The sequence below is a fragment of the Pecten maximus genome, chromosome 6, assembly GCF_902652985.1.
Source record: "Pecten maximus chromosome 6, xPecMax1.1, whole genome shotgun sequence".
Classification (NCBI taxonomy): Eukaryota; Metazoa; Mollusca; class Bivalvia; order Pectinida; family Pectinidae; genus Pecten; species Pecten maximus.
Genome location: NC_047020.1, coordinates 1,175,928 through 1,199,565, shown reverse-complemented (window position 1 = coordinate 1,199,565; position 23,638 = coordinate 1,175,928). Strand labels below are relative to the sequence as shown.

The following is a 23,638-nucleotide window of genomic DNA, read 5'->3' as shown; positions in this document are numbered from 1 at the left end:
TCGATACCTGTTAGGAGGGAAATTTCTCTGTGACCAGTAATCGATACCCGTTAGGAGGGAAGTTTCTCTGTGACCAGTAATCGATACCGATTAGGAGGGAAGTTTCTCTGTGACCCGTAATCGATACCGATTAGGAGGGAAGTTTCTCTGTGACCAGTAATCGATACCGATTAGGAGGGAAGTTTCTCTGTGACCAGTAATCGATACCGATTAGGAGGGAAGTTTCTCTGTGACCAGTAATCGATACCGATTAGGAGGGAAGTTTCTCTGTGACCCGTAATCGATACCGATTAGGAGGGAAGTTTCTCTGTGACCCGTAATCGATACCGATTAGGAGGGAAGTTTCTCTGTGACCAGTAATCGATACCGATTAGGAGGGAAGTTTCTCTGTGACCAGTAATCGATACCGATTAGGAGGGAAGTTTCTCTGTGAACAGTAATCGATACCCGTTAGGAGGGAAGTTTCTCTGTGAACAGTAATCGATACCCGTTAGGAGGGAAGTTTCTCTGTGAACAGTAATCGATACCGATTAGGAGGGAAGTTTCTCTGTGACCAGTAATCGATAGCGATTAGGAGGGAAGTTTCTCTGTGACCAGTAATCGATACCGATTAGGAGGGAAGTTTCTCTGTGACCAGTAATCGATACCTGTTAGGAGGGAAGTTTCTCTGTGACCAGTAATCGATACCGATTAGGAGGGAAGTTTATCTGTGACCAGTAATCGATACCCGTTAGGAGGGAAGTTTCTCTGTGACCAGTAATCGATAGCGATTAGGAGGGAAGTTTCTCTGTGACCAGTAATCGATAGCGATTAGGAGGGAAGTTTCTCTGTGAACAGTAATCGATACCCGTTAGGAGGGAAGTTTCTCTGTGACCAGTAATCGATAGCGATTAGGAGGGAAGTTTCTCTGTGAACAGTAATCGATACCCGTTAGGAGGGAAGTTTCTCTGTGACCAGTAATCGATACCCGTTAGGAGGGAAGTTTCTCTGTGAACAGTAATCGATACCCGTTAGGAGGGAAGTTTCTCTGTGACCAGTAATCGATACCTGTTAGGAGGGAAGTTTCTCTGTGACCAGTAATCGATAGCGATTAGGAGGGAAGTTTATCTGTGACCAGTAATCGATAGCGATTAGGAGGGAAGTTTCTCTGTGAACAGTAATCGATACCCGTTAGGAGGGAAGTTTCTCTGTGACCAGTAATCGATACCGATTAGGAGGGAAGTTTCTCTGTGACCAGTAATCGATAGCGATTAGGAGGGAAGTTTCTCTGTGACCAGTAATCGATAGCGATTAGGAGGGAAGTTTCTCTGTGAACAGTAATCGATACCCGTTAGGAGGGAAGTTTCTCTGTGACCAGTAATCGATAGCGATTAGGAGGGAAGTTTCTCTGTGAACAGTAATCGATACCCGTTAGGAGGGAAGTTTCTCTGTGACCAGTAATCGATACCCGTTAGGAGGGAAGTTTCTCTGTGAACAGTAATCGATACCCGTTAGGAGGGAAGTTTCTCTGTGACCAGTAATCGATACCTGTTAGGAGGGAAGTTTCTCTGTGACCAGTAATCGATAGCGATTAGGAGGGAAGTTTATCTGTGACCAGTAATCGATAGCGATTAGGAGGGAAGTTTCTCTGTGAACAGTAATCGATACCCGTTAGGAGGGAAGTTTCTCTGTGACCAGTAATCGATACCGATTAGGAGGGAAGTTTCTCTGTGACCAGTAATCGATACCGATTAGGAGGGAAGTTTCTCTGTGACCAGTAATCGATACCCGTTAGGAGGGAAGTTTCTCTGTGACCAGTAATCGATATCCGTTAGGAGGGAAGTTTCTCTGTGACCAGTAATCGATACCGATTAGGAGGGAAGTTTCTCTGTGACCAGTAATCGATACCGATTAGGAGGGAAGTTTCTCTGTGACCAGTAATCGATACCGATTAGGAGGGAAGTTTCTCTGTGAACAGTAATCGATACCCGTTAGGAGGGAAGTTTCTCTGTGACCAGTAATCGATACCGATTAGGAGGGAAGTTTCTCTGTGAACAGTAATCGATACCCGTTAGGAGGGAAGTTTCTCTGTGACCAGTAATCGATACCGATTAGGAGGGAAGTTTTCCCAAGACCAATTATGTTTGTAACTTGGGCCAGTTTTAACGTTCTGACTTTTACCTATACATGTATCCATGGCCAGTTTTATGATATTTCACAAAGTCCAGCCCATTTTCTCCAAGGACGGTTCAATCAAATGACTGTTACATGGCTAAAGGACCAAGATTTTAAAGATTAGTTATACATTGTATTAGCATTTTCCGCGATTTAATGTTCATATATATCGCTTGTGAACAATCCTCTTGACTCAGAAATATCTCTCGGCCAAGAAGGGTTGTATTTCCTAGCACTAACTGATGAGAAGGGATATACCTACATTTTGTCTATGGGGCCAATCTCCTACCTCGGGGAATATTACTCCAGACATAATTTAGTTAAACGAACGAATGATACCGCGCCAGGGCACAACTTGGTATGGTCACTAGACGCTTCCCTTAATGTCACGTGAGCCCAAGCTCCATGTGAGAATTGGTTTCCTTAACAAGTGGACGCGGGGGAAATGAATAAATCAGATAACATTCAGCTCAAGATGACTTTAATTTTGAAAACACATTCTACGACTTTCTAATCTGCTTGCATATTTTCATATCTTAAAATATAGATTACTCCTCAGTGTTGGGGATATGTGACTAATAGGTGACGTCATTACAGATATCACGCTAGACAGGCAATCGGAAGTCCTTGGGTATGGCACTGGTCACATTCTCGGAGTTCCGAATGCTATGCAGAAAATCGAATCTCCTTGGATGTGCTTATAATACCTAGGATGTGATAGGTGTGTTGATAATCATGTATATACTTAAAACATTAAATAATTTAATTTACTCCCAAACGGCATAGTTGTTGTTATTTATGATATGTGATTTTACCAGTTAGAAATGGAAGCTTCATCGGCCATCACATCCGAGGTCATGTGTCGTAAGACTCGAGGAGTTCCGAGTGGCCAGACAGTGAAGGTAAAAACCAGACCGGATGACCGGATTAAAATCCGGACACGGAGATATCCATACTACAGACATTCTTTTTGATTAGTTAATTTGACCATAACAAACAATGTTTCTTATGAGTGTTATATAATATCTTAACAAGCGACGATATTTCCTCGAACATCGACATGAGACAGAAGCTAGCTAGCACTGGGCAGCGAGAACAGCCAATGTAACAAACGTTATGTACATATAGATCTATGTAAAATCGACGTTCATCATTAATGGTACAGACATATCATTTTATCAAAAGAAACAAAATATAGCGACGATACCATGGTGGAAAATCGTTTACGCGTTATCAACCACTCCTGGCTTTCATCTAGAGGAGTGTAATAGAATCGGAGGAAATAAGCACCCCTGTCTAGGAGGGTTAGATTAGATGTACCGCGATATGATCCTAGAGCTGTCGTGACGTATTCATAGTTACTTACATTAATAAGGCGGGCCTATATTCGATATTCAATCTTAACATTCCACAAAATATATAGCCTCGAGTCATCCCCCCCCCCCCCCCCCCCCCCCCAGCATTTTATAACTGGTCTTAGACCTACAGTATCCAACGTTATCATCCAGTATTGTATAACTAGCATATAGTCCTACAGTATCCAACGTTACCCTCCAAGTATTGTATAGCCGGCCTATAGTCCTACAGTATCAAACGTTACCCTCCCAGTATTGTATAACTAGCCTATAGTCCTACAGTATCCAACGTTATCATCCAGTATTGTATAGCTGGTCTATAGTCCTACAGTATCCAACGTAACCTCCCAGTATGGTATAACTAGCCTATAGACCTACAGTATCCAACGTTACCCTCCAAGTATTGTATAACTAGCCTATAGACCTACAGTATCCAACGTTACCCTCCAAGTATTGTATAACTAGCCTATAGACCTACAGTATCCAACGTTACCCTCCCAGTATTGTTTAGCCGGCCTATAATCCTACAGTATCCAACGCTACCATCCAGTATTGTATAACTGGTCTATAATCCTATGGTATTTCACGCAAACCTTCCAGTAACATATAGCTGGACTATAATCCTATGGTATTTCACGCAAACCTTCCAGTAACATATAGCTGGACTATAATCCTATGGTATTCATATAGCTGGACTATAATCCTACAGTATTGAATGTCAACCTTCCAGTAACATATAGCTGGACTTCAATCCTAAAGTATTGAACGTTAACCTTCCAGTAACATATAGCTGGCCTATAATCCTACAGTATTGAATGTAAACCTTCCAGTAACATATAACTGGCCTATAATCCTACAGTATTGAATGTCAACCTTCCAGTAACATATAGCTGGCCTATAATCCCACAGTATTGAATGTCAACCTTCCAGTAACATATAGCTGGCCTATAATCCTATGGTATTTCACGCTAACCTTCCAGTAACATATTGCTGGCCTATAATCCTATAGTATTGAACGTTAACCTTCCAGTAACATATAACTGGCCTATAATCCTACAGTATTGAATGTCAACCTTCCAGTAACATATAACTGGTCTATAATCCTATGGTATTTCACGCTAACCTTCCAGTAACATATAGCTGGTCTATAATCCTATGGTATTTCACGCTAACCTTCCAGTAACATATAACTGGTCTATAATCCTATGGTATTTCACGCTAACCTTCCAGTAACATATAGCTGGTCTATAATCCTATGGTATTTCACGCTAACCTTCCAGTAACATATAACTGGTCTATAATCCTATGGTATTTCACGCTAACCTTCCAGTAACATATAGCTGGCCTATAATCTTATAGTATTGAACGTTAACCTTTCAGAAACATATAGCTGGCCTATAACCTATGGTATTTCACGCTAACCTTCCAGTAACATATAACTGGCCTATAACCTATGGTATTTCACGCTAACCTTCCAGTAACATATAACTGGCCTATAACCTATGGTATTTCACGCTAACCTTCCAGTAACATATAGCTGGCATTTAACCTATAGTATTTTACGCTAACCTTCCAGTAACATATAGCTGGCATTTAACCTATGGTATTTCACGCTAACCTTCCAGTAACATATAGCTGGCCTATAATCCTACATTTTTTATCGTTAACATTCCAGTACCATATAGCTGGCCTATAATCCTACAGTATTGAATGTCAACCTTCCAGTGACATATAACTGGCCTAAAACCTATGGTATTTCACGCTAACCTTCCAGTAACATATAGCTGGCCTTTAACCTATAGTATTTCACGCTAACCTTCCAGTAACATATAGCTGGCCTATAACCTATAGTATTTCACGCTAACCTTCCAGTAACATATTGCTGGCCTATAATCCTATAGTATTGAACGTTAACCTTCCAGTAACATATAGCTGGTCTATAATCCTATAGTATTGATATAGCTGGCCTATAATCCTATAGTATTCATATAGCTGGCCTATAATCCTACAGTATTGAATGTCAACCTTCCAGTAACATATTGCTGTCCTTAAGTCCTAAAGTATTGAATGCCAACCTTCCAGTAACATATAGCTGGCCTATAATCCTATAGTATTGAATGTCAACCTTCCAGTAACATATAGCTGGCCTATAATCCTACAGTATTGAATATCAACCTTCCAGTAACATATAGCTGGCCTATAATCCTATGGTATTTCACGCTAACCTTTCAGTATCATATAGCTGGCCTATAACCTATGGTATTTCACGCTAACCTTCCAGTAACATATAGCTGGCCTATAACCTATGGTATTTCACGCTAACCTTCCAGTAACATATAGCTGGCCTATAATCCTATGGTATTTCACGCTAACCTTCCAGTAACATATAACTGGCCTATAATCCTATAGTATTTCACGTTAACCTTCCAGTAACATATAACTGGCCTATAATCCTACAGTATTGAATGTCAACCTTCCAGTAACATATAACTGGCCTATAATCCTATAGTATTTCACGTTAACCTTCCAGTAACATATAGCTGGCCTATAATCCTATAGTATTGATATAGCTGGCCTATAATCCTACATTATTGAACGTTAACCTTCCAGTAACATATAGCTGGCCTATAATCCTATAGTATTGAATGTCAACCTTCCAGTAACATATAGCTGGCCTATAATCCTATAGTATTGAATGTCAACCTTCCAGTAACATATACCTGGCCTATAATCCTATGGTATTTCACGCTAACCTTCCAGTAACATATAGCTGGCCTATAACCTATGGTATGTCACGCTAACCTTCCAGTAACATTTAGCTGGCCTATAACCTATGGTATTTCACGCTAACCTTTCAGTATCATATAGCTGGCCTATAATCCTATGGTATGTCACGCTAACCTTCCAGTGGTAAATGCTGTATATCGTTGATAGATACACATGAGGAAGTTGAGTTATGATTGAAACTTTTTTTATGGAAATCCGGTTTAAATAACAGTAAAACATGGTTGTCTTGCAGTAAGCGACGATTGTAATGAAAATGTCATATCTACTTCGCTGTGTTTCTTTTACGTCTTAAAATAAAATAATGTAATACTCTGAAAACATCGCATGGCTGTTCTACTTGTACAATGAAAACGATGAAAACAAATATGAAAGACAACGTTTGGTCTCTTGCATGACTTATTAAAAGAGCATAACTATGTCGACTCTACGATCTGTCGCCAACAACACAAGCTTAGAATGATGGAATGTTTACCTGTACGCTAGATATCCTACAAACTTAGTGGTTCAAATCCACCCAGAATTTCCTCTGTTCATCACAAACTTTCAATATTCGATATATTCCAGCACGATTTTTCTGTCACTCACTTTTAATTCTCCGAATGTTTTAGCGAGATTAACAGCATGTCTGATATTACAATACTCATGCTCATTTCAATTCAACCGTAAAATATTTCTCTTGAACGAAGCACATATTGTCATCAATGTCCAAAACTCCTCTCTAACGAAACTCGTCGTCACCAAAGTTCAATAAACAATTGTAACATCTGTTCTACAAACACTAAAATATAGTATAAATATCCACATCTGTATTTTTGCTACTTCCGGGAGAAAATAAACTCATTGTAATGTTGCCATTTAGCTTCTTCTGTGTCCATTCCAGCTTTGATTTCACCGGCGTTGTTAGTTCCCGAGGCGCAGCAGCTACTAAGGGAGAATCCTTCCTCATACAACATGTCAAAAGCTTGCTCTAAGAAGTTGTGTTTCAGAAAAAACCTGACAGTGTAGCGATCGGAAACACCACGATCGGGATCCCTACTCTCATTCAGTGTGTCCTTGAAAACCTCACGACACAGCGATACCTTACCACAGACAATGATACGGCTTATTTTCCTGAATTTGACGTCCGCCAAACCGTCACGTCCAAACGCGAACGTGCCCCTATAACCGACAGTAATACATCCTGGCCTTGACGTCACGGAGCCCAGGGAATTACTATTTGTTATAGGAGGGATTTTGGATTGCGACATCGGTCCGACTTTCGGCGCTGTCGCTATGAGAGAACATAGTGATTTGACGAGACCGGGTAGCTGGAAATACTCGGCCTCCTGTTTTAGACGCTCTTTCTCGTGGAAATTCTCTGGTAGAACCAATTTGTTATTCCTCAGATAGTCGAGTATGTAGCGGAACAGAACGCCATCCCTGTCTAGGAAATACTTCCCCTTGGAATCCTTGATAAGTTTGAGAGCAGCCGTGCCATTAAATGTCTGTCCTAACAGCGAGTCCGATTCCTGTTTCAGAGTCCGCAAGGTTGACGTGTAAAATACACCACCAACGTTCAGCTCCACAATCTCAGGGAATTCTTCACACTCAGCGTTATCAACATTTTCCGACATTGCCTCAGATTATGTATGTGTTCCGGTAGAAGAGCTCTAACGTCCAAATTAAAAATCCATGCCCCAGACTATAACGTAATGTTCACACGCACCTTGTTGTCATACCCTCCTGGTCGCCGTCCTAATATTGTTGTGCTACGTGTGTGTCTTGTTTTCCAATTTAAATCGACACGATCTGGCCAGCAGTCTCAGCCGTACACCCGCTCCACTGTCATCTAAGTGAACAACAGCATTTCTCGGAGCTGATCAATACAGTCCGTGTAGCCAGCTAGTTCCCTCTGCTAGCAGGCGTTTTACCCCAATGGAGGAAATACAACCAAACCAAATCTCATCTAGAGAGAATTCCTTCCCCGGTATACACGCCTTCCCTCCTGGTGTTTAGTCGGCCTTACTACACCTTGCCAAACACTTAATGCAATAATGCGCGTGATGGTTGCCAAAGATACACGTTTTAATCACATTTAACCAATGAGATGCGAGTTGTCATATCCAATGATGCGTGGCACCAGTTACAGGTGGGCTTTACAGTAGAACCAAAACCACGGGTGGATGGGAAGTAAATAAACAAGGTACACGACACACGACTCCGATCAATGTAGTGCGTACGACCAACTATATAGACTGGTGCGGAGTTTGCACACTGCCCGTTACTCTGACATACAACGTGGCCACGCCCCTTTTCAAACTCCCTCCCGTCAGTACCGGGAGTGATCGATCCTCTGTAGTTGACGCTTCTACACTGGTACTGTGCTAATGTGTTGCTATTTGATCTATTCTAATAGTCCTCTCCTGCTAAACAGCTTGTCTGATGAATGTTTGTCTCTGCAGATTCTTGGAAACACACACAGCAATCAATTGTTGGTGGGCTGTAGTTGGAATGCTTAGTGACACCAGGGACTGTAAGAAAGACCTCTGTCAAAGCAGTGTACCTGTTTACGATGTGAGAATCAATGGAGTAAACGGGCACTTGTTCTACTTTTGTTTACATATTGCACTGGTCAGAAGGGATGATCACGAGAGGGAGGCTTTCCATCCTAGCGAATACAGTATACAGCCCATATTAGCCTTGTAAGCGACGGAAATTTATCAGGAAATGACTCGTTATATTTAACCTAAAGGGAAAGAATGCGGACTCGTTGTACTTAAACAGTCAAACAAAGAAATAATTCCGCGTCACGTGGTGTGACAGTACTAAAACTAAATATACACATTTCCCAATAATAATCATAACTAGACACTACCACACACAATAATAACACACAACTATACACTACCACACACAATAATAACATACAGCTAGACACTACCACACACAATAATAACATACAGCTAGACACTACCACACACAATAATAACATACAGCTAGACACTACCACACACAATAATAACACACAACTATACACTACCACACACAATAATAACATACATGTACAGCTAGACACTACCATACACAATAATAACATACAGCTAGACACTATCACACACAATAATAACATACATGTACAGCTAGACACTACCACACACAATAATAACATACAGCTAGACACTACCACACACAATAATAACATACAGCTAGACACTATCACACACAATAATAACATACATGTACAGCTAGACACTACCACACACAATAATAACATCATGTACAGCTAGACACTACCACACACAATAATAACATACAGCTAGACACTATCACACACAATAATAACATACAGCTAGACACTACCACACACAATAATAACATACATGTACAGCTAGACACTACCACACACAATAATAACATACAGCTAGACACTACCACACACAATAATAACACACAACTATACACTACCACACACAATAATAACATACAGCTAGACACTACCACACACAATAATAACACACAACTATACACTACCACACACAATAATAACACACAACTATACACTACCACACACAATAATAACATACAGCTAGACACTACCACACACAATAATAACATACAGCTAGACACTACCACACACAATAATAACATACAGCTAGACACTAACACACACAATAATAACATACAGCTAGACACTACCACACACAATAATAACATACATCTAGACACTACCACACACAATAATAACATACAGCTAGACACTACCACACACAATAATAACACACAACTATACACTACCACACACAATAATAACATACAGCTAGACACTATCACACACAATAATAACACACAACTATACACTACAACTCAAAATAATAACACACAACTATACACTACCACACACAATAATAACATACAGCTAGACACTATCACACACAATAATAGCACACAACTATACACTACCACACACAATAATAACACACAACTATACACTACCACACACAATAATAACACACAACTAGACACTACTACATATCTACATATAAACGTTACACATACACATCTACATATAAACGTTACACATACATATCTACATATAAACGTTACACATACACATCTACATATAAACGTTACACATACACATCTACATATAAACATTACACATACACATCTACATATAACCGTTACACATACACATCTACATATAAACATTACACATACACATCTACATATAAACGTTACACATACACACCAACATATAAACGTTACACATACACATCTACATATAAACGTTACACATACACATCTACATATAAACGTTACACATACACATCTGCATATAAACGTTACACATACACATCTACATATAAACGTTACACATACACATCTACATATAAACGTTACACATACACATCTACATATAAACGTTACACATACACATCTACATATAAATCTTTACACATACACATCTACATATAAACGTTACACATACACATCTACATATAAATCTTACACATACACATCTACATATAAACGTTACACATACAAAACAACATATAAACATTACACATACACATCTACATATAAACGTTATACATACACATCTACATATAAACATGTCACATACACATATATATATAAACATCACACATACACATCTACATATAAACGTTACACATACACATCTACATATAAACGTTACACATACACATCTACATATAAACGTTACACATACACATCTACATATAAACGTTACACATACACATCTACATATAAACGTTACACATACACATCTACATATAAACATCACACATACACATCTATATATAAACGTTACCTATGCACATCTACATATAAACGTTACACATACACATCTACATATAAACGTTACACATACACATCTACATATAAACATCACACATACACATCTACATATAAACATTATACATACACATCTACATATAAATCTTACACATACACATCTACATATAAACGTTACATGTACTCGTCGATACAGCACAAACACTTGTATAAACATGACACATACATGGATGCGCAATTTCTTTTCATTAAAACAATTGAACTGTTTCAATGTTGGACTGTTTTTATGTGAAACTTATGCTATAGCTTTTTCGTCCCGTATATTTATGAGACATTTAAAAGTCGTTTTGTATCTTTTTCCTTTTAGACAAGTAACAAATGGCCCAATTTCATTGGCCTGTGGAATTCTATCAGATAAATCCGTGTGGAATCTATCTTTAGGTTATCGATTTGTAACAGTTTCTAATTTTCAACTGACAATCAAATCGTTTTTACACAGGCAGTGTTAAAACTTTTTTGGTGGCCCGGGTGTTCTACTGCCGTAGTAGTTCCGAGCATTTATTGACTTTCCAAGTTAACAACCTACCCTAGGTAGCGGGACAGTGCCTCCTCTCTGAAGCATCAGATGTTGTGTTTAAATCTACCAAGCCCTTATAGTGTTTTATAAGGTAAAGTTTGGGTGTCAAACGACAGATTGTTACAGAGGGGTCCGCGCTGATGTTCAGGAAAACATATTAAAATGGATATACATGTTTAGGCGCAGATTGTTTCTATTGTTAAGATACTGTAGTAAAACCTTGTATAGTTGGTGGTGTCGTTACGATACTACAGTAAAACCTTGTATAGTTGGTGGTGTCGTTACGATACTGTAGTAAAACCTTGTATAGTTTGTGGTGTCGTCACGATACTGTAGTAAAACCTTGTATAGTTGGTGGTGTCGTCACGATACTGTAGTACATTTGTATAACCTTGTATAGTTGGTGGTGTCGTTACGATACTGTAGTAAAACCTTGTATAGTTGGTGTTGTCGTTACGATACTGTAGTAAAACCTTGTATAGTTGGTGGTGTCGTCACGATACTGTAGTAAAACCTTGTATAGTTGGTGGTGTCGTTACGATACTGTAGTAAAACCTTGTATAGTTGGTGGTGTCGTTACCATACTGTAGTAAAACCTTGTATAGTTGGTGGTGTCGTTACGATACTGTATTAAAACCTTGTATAGTTGGTGGTGTCGTTACCATACTGTAGTAAAACCTTGTATAGTTGGTGGTGTCGTTACGATACTGTAGTAAAACCTTGTATAGTTGGTGGTGTCGTTACCATACTGTAGTAACACCTTGTATAGTTGGTGGTGTCGTTACGATACTGTAGTAAAACCTTGTATAGTTTGTGGTGTCGTCACGATACTGTAGTAAAACCTTGTATAGTTGGTGGTGTCGTTACGACACTGTAGTAAAACCTTGTATAGTTGGTGGTGTCGTTACGATACTGTAGTAAACCTTGTATAGTTGGTGGTGTCGTAACGATACTGTAGTAAAACCTTGTATAGTTGGTGGTATCGTTACGATACTGTAGTAAAACCTTGTATAGTTGGTGGTGTCGTTACGATACTGTAGTAAAACCTTGTATTGTTGGTGGTGTCGTTACGATACTGTAGTAAAACCTTGTATAGTTGGTGGTGTCGTTACGATACTGTAGTAAAACCTTGTATAGTTGGTGGTGTCGTTACGATACTGTAGTAAAACCTTGTATAGTTGGTGGTGTCGTTACGATACTGTAGTAAAACCTTGTATAGTTGGTGGTGTCGTTACGATACTGTAGTTAAACCTTGTATAGTTGGTGGTGTCGTTACGATACTGTAGTAAAACCTTGTATAGTTGGTGGTGTCGTTACGATACTGTAGTAACACATTGTATAGTTGGTGGTGTCGTTACGATACTGTAGTAACACATTGTATAGTTGGTGGTGTCGTCACGATACTGTAGTAAAACCTTGTATAGTTGGTGGTGTCGTCATGATACTGTAGTAAAACCTTGTATAGTTGGTGGTGTCGTTGCTATACTGTAGTTAAACCGTGTATAGTTGGTGGTGTCGTTACGATACTGTAGTTAAACCTTGTATAGTTGGTGGTGTCGTTACGATACTGTAGTAAAACCTTGTATAGTTGGTGGTGTCGTTACCATACTGTAGTAAAACCTTGTATAGTTGGTGGTGTCGTTACGATACTACAGTAAAACCTTGTATAGTTGGTGGTGTCGTTACGACACTGTAGTAAAACCTTGTATAGTTGGTGGTGTCGTTACGATACTGTAGTTAAACCTTGTATAGTTGGTGGTGTCGTCACGATACTGTAGTAAAACCTTGTATAGTTGGTGGTGTCGTTACGATACTGTAGTAAAACCTTGTATAGCTGGTGGTGTCGTTACCATACTGTAGTATAACCTTGTATAGTTGGTGGTGTCGTTACGATACTGTAGTAAAACCTTGTATAGTTGGTGGTGTCGTTACGATACTGTAGTAAAACCTTGTATAGTTGGTGGTGTCGTTACCATACTGTAGTAAAACCTTGTATAGTTGGTGGTGTCGTTACGATACTGTATTAAAACCTTGTATAGTTGGTGGTGTCGTTACCATACTGTAGTAAAACCTTGTATAGTTGGTGGTGTCGTTACGATACTGTAGTAAAACCTTGTATAGTTGGTGGTGTCGTTACGATACTGTAGTAACACATTGTATAGTTGGTGGTGTCGTTACGATACTGTAGTAACACATTGTATAGTTGGTGGTGTCGTCACGATACTGTAGTAAAACCTTGTATAGTTGGTGGTGTCGTCATGATACTGTAGTAAAACCTTGTATAGTTGGTGGTGTCGTTGCTATACTGTAGTTAAACCGTGTATAGTTGGTGGTGTCGTTACGATACTGTAGTTAAACCTTGTATAGTTGGTGGTGTCGTTACGATACTGTAGTAAAACCTTGTATAGTTGGTGGTGTCGTTACCATACTGTAGTAAAACCTTGTATAGTTGGTGGTGTCGTTACGATACTACAGTAAAACCTTGTATAGTTGGTGGTGTCGTTACGACACTGTAGTAAAACCTTGTATAGTTGGTGGTGTCGTTACGATACTGTAGTTAAACCTTGTATAGTTGGTGGTGTCGTCACGATACTGTAGTAAAACCTTGTATAGTTGGTGGTGTCGTTACGATACTGTAGTAAAACCTTGTATAGCTGGTGGTGTCGTTACCATACTGTAGTATAACCTTGTATAGTTGGTGGTGTCGTTACGATACTGTAGTAAAACCTTGTATAGTTGGTGGTGTCGTTACGATACTGTAGTAAAACCTTGTATAGTTGGTGGTGTCGTTACCATACTGTAGTAAAACCTTGTATAGTTGGTGGTGTCGTTACGATACTGTATTAAAACCTTGTATAGTTGGTGGTGTCGTTACCATACTGTAGTAAAACCTTGTATAGTTGGTGGTGTCGTTACGATACTGTAGTAAAACCTTGTATAGTTGGTGGTGTCGTTACCATACTGTAGTAAAACCTTGTATAGTTGGTGGTGTCGTTACGATACTGTAGTAAAACCTTGTATAGTTTGTGGTGTCGTCACGATACTGTAGTAAAACCTTGTATAGTTGGTGGTGTCGTTACGACACTGTAGTAAAACCTTGTATAGTTGGTGGTGTCGTTACGATACTGTAGTAAACCTTGTATAGTTGGTGGTGTCGTAACGATACTGTAGTAAAACCTTGTATAGTTGGTGGTATCGTTACGATACTGTAGTAAAACCTTGTATAGTTGGTGGTGTCGTTACGATACTGTAGTAAAACCTTGTATTGTTGGTGGTGTCGTTACGATACTGTAGTAAAACCTTGTATAGTTGGTGGTGTCGTTACGATACTGTAGTAAAACCTTGTATAGTTGGTGGTGTCGTTACGATACTGTAGTAAAACCTTGTATAGTTGGTGGTGTCGTTACGATACTGTAGTAAAACCTTGTATAGTTGGTGGTGTCGTTACGATACTGTAGTTAAACCTTGTATAGTTGGTGGTGTCGTTACGATACTGTAGTAAAACCTTGTATAGTTGGTGGTGTCGTTACGATACTGTAGTAACACATTGTATAGTTGGTGGTGTCGTTACGATACTGTAGTAACACATTGTATAGTTGGTGGTGTCGTCACGATACTGTAGTAAAACCTTGTATAGTTGGTGGTGTCGTCACGATACTGTAGTAAAACCTTGTATAGTTGGTGGTGTCGTTGCTATACTGTAGTTAAACCGTGTATAGTTGGTGGTGTCGTTACGATACTGTAGTTAAACCTTGTATAGTTGGTGGTGTCGTTACGATACTGTAGTAAAACCTTGTATAGTTGGTGGTGTCGTTACCATACTGTAGTAAAACCTTGTATAGTTGGTGGTGTCGTTACGATACTACAGTAAAACCTTGTATAGTTGGTGGTGTCGTTACGACACTGTAGTAAAACCTTGTATAGTTGGTGGTGTCGTTACGATACTGTAGTTAAACCTTGTATAGTTGGTGGTGTCGTCACGATACTGTAGTAAAACCTTGTATAGTTGGTGGTGTCGTTACGATACTGTAGTAAAACCTTGTATAGCTGGTGGTGTCGTTACCATACTGTAGTATAACCTTGTATAGTTGGTGGTGTCGTTACGATACTGTAGTAAAACCTTGTATAGTTGGTGGTGTCGTTACGATACTGTAGTAAAACCTTGTATAGTTGGTGGTGTCGTTACGATACTGTAGTAAAACCTTGTATAGTTGGTGGTGTCGTTACGATACTGTAGTAAAACCTTGTAAAGTTGGTGGTATCGTTACGATACTGTAGTAAAACCTTGTATAGTTGGTGGTGTCGTTACGATACTGTAGTAAACCTTGTATAGTTGGTGGTGTCGTTACGATACTGTAGTAAAACCTTGTATAGTTGGTGGTATCGTTACGATACTGTAGTAAAACCTTGTATAGTTGGTGGTGTCGTTACGATACTGTAGTAAAACCTTGTATAGTTGGTGGTGTCGTTACGATACTGTAGTAAAACCTTGTAAAGTTGGTGGTGTCGTTACGATACTGTAGTAAAACCTTGTATAGTTGGTGGTGTCGTAACGATACTGTAGTAAAACCTTGTATAGTTGGTGGTGTCGTTACGATACTGTAGTAAAACCTTGTATAGTTGGTGGTGTCGTTACGATACTGTATTAAAACCTTGTATTGTTGGTGGTGTCGTTACGATACTGTAGTAAAACCTTGTATAGTTGGTGGTATCGTTACGACACTGTAGTAAAACCTTGTATAGTTGGTGGTGTCGTTACGATACTGTATTAAAACCTTGTATAGTTGGTGGTGTCGTTACGATACTACAGTAAAACCTTGTATTGTTGGTGGTGTCGTTACGACACTGTAGTAAAACCTTGTATTGTTGGTGGTGTCGTTACGACACTGTAGTAAAACCTTGTATAGTTGGTGGTGTCGTTACGACACTGTAGTAAAACCTTGTATAGTTGGTGGTGTCGTTACGATACTGTATTAAAACCTTGTATAGTTGGTGGTGTCGTTACGATACTGTATTAAAACCTTGTATAGTTGGTGGTGTCGTTACGACACTGTAGTAAAACCTTGTATAGTTGGTGGTGTCGTTACGACACTGTAGTAAAACCTTGTATAGTTGGTGGTGTCGTTACGATACTACAGTAAAACCTTGTATAGTTGGTGGTGTCGTTACGACACTGTAGTAAAACCTTGTATAGTTGGTGGTGTCGTTACGATACTGTAGTTAAACCTTGTATAGTTGGTGGTGTCGTCACGATACTGTAGTAAAACCTTGTATAGTTGGTGGTGTCGTTACGATACTGTAGTAAAACTTTGTATAGCTGGTGGTGTCGTTACCATACTGTAGTATAACCTTGTATAGTTGGTGGTGTCGTTACGATACTGTAGTAAAACCTTGTATAGTTGGTGGTGTCGTTACGATACTGTAGTAAAACCTTGTATAGTTGGTGGTGTCGTTACGATACTGTAGTAAAACCTTGTATAGTTGGTGGTGTCGTTACGATACTGTAGTAAAACCTTGTATAGTTGGTGGTATCGTTACGATACTGTAGTAAAACCTTGTATAGTTGGTGGTGTCGTTACGATACTGTAGTAAACCTTGTATAGTTGGTGGTGTCGTTACGATACTGTAGTAAAACCTTGTATAGTTGGTGGTATCGTTACGATACTGTAGTAAAACCTTGTATAGTTGGTGGTGTCGTTACGATACTGTAGTAAAACCTTGTATAGTTGGTGGTGTCGTTACGATACTGTAGTAAAACCTTGTAAAGTTGGTGGTGTCGTTACGATACTGTAGTAAAACCTTGTATAGTTGGTGGTGTCGTAACGATACTGTAGTAAAACCTTGTATAGTTGGTGGTGTCGTTACGATACTGTAGTAAAACCTTGTATAGTTGGTGGTGTCGTTACGATACTGTATTAAAACCTTGTATTGTTGGTGGTGTCGTTACGATACTGTAGTAAAACCTTGTATAGTTGGTGGTATCGTTACGACACTGTAGTAAAACCTTGTATAGTTGGTGGTGTCGTTACGATACTGTATTAAAACCTTGTATAGTTGGTGGTGTCGTTACGATACTACAGTAAAACCTTGTATTGTTGGTGGTGTCGTTACGACACTGTAGTAAAACCTTGTATTGTTGGTGGTGTCGTTACGACACTGTAGTAAAACCTTGTATAGTTGGTGGTGTCGTTACGACACTGTAGTAAAACCTTGTATAGTTGGTGGTGTCGTTACGATACTGTATTAAAACCTTGTATAGTTGGTGGTGTCGTTACGATACTGTATTAAAACCTTGTATAGTTGGTGGTGTCGTTACGACACTGTAGTAAAACCTTGTATAGTTGGTGGTGTCGTTACGACACTGTAGTAAAACCTTGTATAGTTGGTGGTGTCGTTACGATACTGCAGTAAAACCTTGTATAGTTGGTGGTATCGTTACGACACTGTAGTAAAACCTTGTATAGTTGGTGGTGTCGTTACGATACTGTAGTAAAACCTTGTATAGTTGGTGGTGTCGTTACGATACTGTAGTAAAACCTTGTATAGTTGGTGGTGTCGTTACGATACTGTAGTATAACCTTGTATAGTTGGTGGTGTCGTTACGACACTGTAGTAAAACCTTGTATAGTTGGTGGTGTCGTTACGATACTGTAGTAACACCTTGTATAATTGGTGGTGTCGTCACGATACTGTAGTAAAACCTTGTATAGTTGGTGGTGTCGTTACGATAATGTAGTAAAAGCGTTTTAGTTTCCATCCATTTCGTTAGATTTTACTAAAGGCCCACCATAAAGTAAAAATCTGCTTTCCTTATTTTAGTAATAGTTCTGCCTACTTCCAGCCAGACCGACAGGCGTGTGATGAGGTGTATAGTCCCGATGTATGTAGTAAGTCTATCTTTACTTACCGTTAAGTATAATATGTTATCATCGTAAGTTTCGGATCGCTGTGCGTAATTCAGTTCGATATGAATCTGTTACCTGTTACCAAGATCTTCTTACAGCAGCAAGGCTGATCATGCATCTGACTAAAGACTCGAAGCCGTTATAAAATGATTTTGTTTTCCCTTTAACGATAAGACAGATGGATGGTGTATGGGAATGTATCCAAGACTAGTGTATCTTCTATGTTTACACCTTGGCTAAGGACTTGTGTTTAACCCTGATTTAGGACTGTGTTCACACCTTGACTAAGGATTGGTGTTTAACATTGATTTAGGACTGTGTTCACACCTTGATTAAGGACTTGTGTTTAACCCTGATTTAGGACTGTGTTCACACCTTGACTAAGTACTGTTTTAACCCTGATTTAGGACTGTGTTCACACATTGAATAAGGACTGTGTTCACGATTTGACTAAGGATTTCTGTTTAAAACCTTGATTTAGGACTGTGTGCACACCTTGACTAAGGACTTGTGTTTAACCTGATTAGGACTGTGTTTACACCTTGGCTAAGGACTTGTGTTTAACCCGGGTTTAGGACTATGTTCACACATTGAATAAGGACTTATGTTTAACATTGATTTAGGACTGTGTTCACACATTGAATAAGGACTTGTGTTTAACTTTGATTTAGGACTGTATTAACACCTTGACTAAGGACTTGTGTTTAACCCTGATTTAGGACTGTGTTCACACATTGACTAAGGATTTGTATTTAACCTTAATTTAGAACTGTGTTCACACCTTGACTAAGGATTGGTGTTTAACCTGATTTAGGACTGTGTTCACACCTTGGCTAAGGACTTATGTTTAACCCTGATTTAGGACTGTCTTCACACCTTGACTAAGGATTGGTGTTTAACCTTGATTTAGGACTGTGTTCACACCTTGACTAAAGACTTGTGTTTAACCTGATTTAGGACTGTGTTCACACCTTGACTAAGGAATTGTGTTTAACCTGATTTAGGACTGTGTTCACACCTTGGCTAAGGACTTATGTTTAACCTTAATTTAGGACTGTGTTCACACATTGAATAAGAACTTGTATTTAACCCTGATTTAGGACTGTGTTCACACATTGACTAAGGATTTGTATTTAACCTTAATTTAGAACTGTGTTCACACCTTGGCTAAGGACTTGTGTTTAACCTGATTTAGGACTGTGTTCACATCTTGACTAAGGACTTGTGTTTAACCTGGGTTGAGGACTGTGTTCAAACCTTGGCTAAGGATTTGTGTTTAACCTGATTTAGGACTGTGTTCACACCTTGACTAGGGACTTGTGTTTAACCTGATTTAGGACTGTGCTCACACCTTGGCTAAGGACCTATGTTTAACCTTAATTTAGGACTGTGTTCACACATTGAATAAGGACTTGTATTTAACCCTGATTTAGGACTGTGTTCACACTTTGGCTAAGGACTTGTGTTTAACCCTGATTTAGGACTGTCTTCACACCTTGACTAAGGTTTGGTGTTTAACCTTAATTTAGGACTGTGTTCACACCTTGGCTAAGGACTTGTATTTAACCCTGATTTAGGACTGTCTTCACACCTTGACTAAGGACTTGTGTTTAACCTTATTTAGGACTGTGTTCACACATTGACTAAGGACTTGTATTTAACCCTGATTTAGGACTGTGTTCACACCTTGGCTAAGGACTTGTGTTTAACCTGGGTTTAGGACTGTGTTCACACCTTGGCTAAGGATTTGTGTTTAACCTGATTTAGGACTGTGTTCACACCTTGGCTAAGGACTTGTGCTTAACCTGATTTAGGACTGTGTTCACACCTTGACTAAGGATTGGTGTTTAACCTGATTTAGGACTGTGTTCACACCTTGGCTAAGGACTTGTATTTAACCCTGATTTAGGACTGTGTTTACACCTTGACTAAGGACTTGTGTTTAACCTGGGTTTAGGACTGTTTTCACACCTTGGCTAAGGCTTTCTGTTTAACCTTGATTTAGGACTGTGTTCACACCTTGACTAAGGACTTGTGTTTAACCTGATTTAGGACTGTGTTCACACCTTGGCTAAGGACTTGTATTTAACCCTGATTTAGGACTGTGTTCACACCTTGACTAAGGACTTATGTTTAACCTGATTTAGGACTGTGTTCACATCTTGACTAAGGACTTGTGTTTAACCTGGGTTTAGGACTGTGTTCACACCTTGGCTAAGGATTTGTGTTTAACCTGATTTAGGACTGTGTTCACACTTTGGCTAAGGACTTGTGTTTAACCCTGATTTAGGACTGTCTTCACACCTTGACTAAGGACTTGTGTTTAACCTGATTTAGGACTGTGTTCACACCTTGACTAAGGACTTGTATTTAACTCTGATTTAGGACTGTGTTCACACCTTGACTAAGGACTTGTATTTAACCTTGATTTAGGACTGTATTCGCTCACACCTTGACTAAGGACTGTTGTTAAACCTGGGTTTAGGACTGTATTCATACTTTGATTGAGGAGTTGTGTTTAACTTTGATTTGTGAGCTTGTTCACACCTTGACTAAGGCGTGTGTTTAACTTTGATTTGTGAGTTTGTTCACACCTTGACTAAGGGTTTAGGACTGTATTCATACTTTGATTTAGGAGTTGTGTTTAACTTTGATTTGTGAGTTTGTTCACACCTTGACTAAGGCGTGTGTTTAACTTTGATTTGTGAGTTTGTTCACACCTTGACTAAGGCGTGTGTTTAACTTTGATTTGTGAGCTTGTTCACACCTTGACTAAGGCGTGTGTTTAACTTTGATTTGTGAGTTTGTTCACACCTTGACTAAGGCGTGTGTTTAACTTTGATTTGTGAGTTTGTTCACAACTTGACTTTTGTTTATTTCTGTTTGCTCTGTTTCTTTCTCACTGTGCGACATCACAGACAGTATGACGTCAAACAATAACTAACAAAGTTAGGCTCAATTTGTCGCTTACGAAACCGAAAATTTTGAATTTTTTTTACAACATTGCCCTTTAAACCATGCATAAACACAGTCAAAGGAGTTGAATTATATGCATTCTATTTGTTTAGAATGTGAACATCCCCATTGTGATAATTGGTGTACTTCCTTTATATCTAGTATATTATAATACCCACGCCGCCGTGCCAACATTCCTCCTATACCGCGCTGACGTGAACACAGAAGTTAGGCAAATACGAGCTTCGACGTGAACACAACAGTTCGGCAAATTGCTCTCAATTTTCTCAGTGATTAGATAAGAATTTTATAAATGTGAATCGCTCCATGCATTCGGGTATCACGTGGCTCCGTGATTACTTACTGTTAGCGAATGCTTAACATTCTGTTGGGTAAACTACAGGGATATACAAAACAGATTTGTAACGTTAGACAAAATCTTGAATTAAAATAGTTGCATTATTTTCCATAATATAGTTCATTATCTAAACAGCGTAATCATTACTTATGAATCATTTAACATTATGAAAACGCGCCAAAAACGCCGCTCTAGACACAATTTTTTCGTTACAACTCTAGACACAACTCCCGAAACACCGCTCCAGACACAACCCCCAAAAACACCGCTCCAGACACAACCCCCAAAACACCGCTCCAGACACAACCCCAAAACACCGCTCCAGATACAACCCCAAAACACCGCTCCAGGCAACCCTCAAAACACCGCTCCAGACACAACCCCCAAAACACCGCTCCAGGCAACCCTCAAAACACCGCTCCAGACACAACCCAAAAACACCGCCCCAGACACAACCCCAAAACACCGCTCCAGGCAACCCTCAAAACACCGCTCCAGACACAACCCAAAAACACCGCCCCAGACACAACCCAAAAACACCGCCCCAGACACAACCCCCCAAAACACCACTCCAGACACAACCCCAAAACACCGCTCCAGACACAAACCCCAAAACACCGCTCCAGACACAAACCCCAAAACACCGCTCCAGACACAACCCCAAAACACCGCTCCAGGCAACCCTCAAAACACCGCTCCAGACACAACCCAAAAACACCGCCCCAGACACAACCCCCCAAAACACCCACTCCAGACACAACCCCAAAACACCGCTCCAGACACAAACCCCAAAACACCGCTCCAGACACAACCCAAAAACACCGCCCCAGACACAACCCCCCAAAACACCACTCCAGACACAACCCCAAAACACCGCTCCAGACACAACCCCCAAAACACCGCTCCAGATACAACCCCCAAAACACCGCTCCAGACACAACCCCCCAAACACCGCTCCAGACACAAACCCCAAAACACCGCTCCAGGCAACCCTCAAAACACCACTCCAGACACAACCCCAACCACGTGCACCACTCCAGACACAACCCCAACCACGTGCACCACTCCAGACACAGTCCCCAAAAACACCACTCCAGACACAACTCCCAAAACACCGCTCCAGATACAAACCCCAAAACACCGCTCAAGACACAACCCTAGACTGGTACAGAAAAGATGCTGCGTCTTCTGGGCCCCGCGGGATTTCCCTGCGAATATGTTTGCCTTCCATTTGATAAGTCGGCCGGTTACATTGCTATTTTTGTTTCATAATCGCATATTCTACGACGCCACGGCTGTACCTTTTGTATATTGTTAAATTGTTATCGGAGCCCGTCAGCGAATCGCAAGGGAGCCATGTATACGGGTCTGTCCGATTACATGTACACCGCACGGTGCTTGGCCAAGTGCCGTATGAGAAAAGAGAATCTTACATCGGTAATTGTGGGTATCCCTGTCTGTGTCCAGATTAGAGAAACATTCAGTTCATTCTTAAGACTTCCATCGTAACATATTAGAATGTACCTCTACTGGTCTTACGGATATGTCATTTAAAAGTGAGAGATGAAACGGCGGCCGTCCGATAAGGATGTTTTACATATCGTCCAGGTACTGACTCGATCACAGAATAGCTATACGGCAACCTTAAACACAGGGTGGTTCGATTAGTTTCAGGAGAATCAAGAAATTAAAAAAAGTGGTTATGTTGATTTTTTAGCTGTTAATGTGTATTAAGGGAGTATGACGGGTT

General features: G+C 39.9%; 2 protein-coding genes across 32 annotated transcripts; one reads left to right on the top strand and one right to left on the bottom strand.

Annotated features, from left to right (window-relative positions):
• Nucleotides 1-2,618: 2,618 nt before the first annotated feature.
• LOC117328683 (BTB/POZ domain-containing protein KCTD12-like) lies at nucleotides 2,619-8,972 on the bottom strand. 31 transcript variants are annotated; one of them, XM_033886160.1, is made up of 3 exons: nucleotides 6,341-8,972; nucleotides 5,983-6,062; nucleotides 2,619-5,932 (listed from the first exon to the last, which is right to left on the bottom strand). In XM_033886160.1, the coding sequence occupies exon 1, from the start codon at nucleotides 7,907-7,909 to the stop codon at nucleotides 7,112-7,114; it is 798 nt and encodes a 265-aa protein (XP_033742051.1). In that variant the 5' UTR covers nucleotides 7,910-8,972; the 3' UTR covers nucleotides 2,619-5,932; nucleotides 5,983-6,062; nucleotides 6,341-7,111. The 31 variants fall into 31 exon arrangements, with proteins under 31 accessions (XP_033742051.1, XP_033742027.1, XP_033742029.1 ...); XM_033886136.1 differs by having other exon boundaries at nucleotides 2,619-4,152; nucleotides 4,233-8,972; XM_033886138.1 differs by having other exon boundaries at nucleotides 2,619-4,152; nucleotides 4,283-8,972.
• A 13,082-nt stretch (nucleotides 8,973-22,054) lies between these two features.
• On the top strand, nucleotides 22,055-23,206 carry LOC117329935 (proteoglycan 4-like). The gene has a single exon (XM_033888167.1). It carries the CDS (start codon nucleotides 22,055-22,057, stop codon nucleotides 23,204-23,206), a length of 1,152 nt encoding a protein of 383 aa, XP_033744058.1.
• The last annotated feature ends 432 nt before the right edge of the window (nucleotides 23,207-23,638 follow it).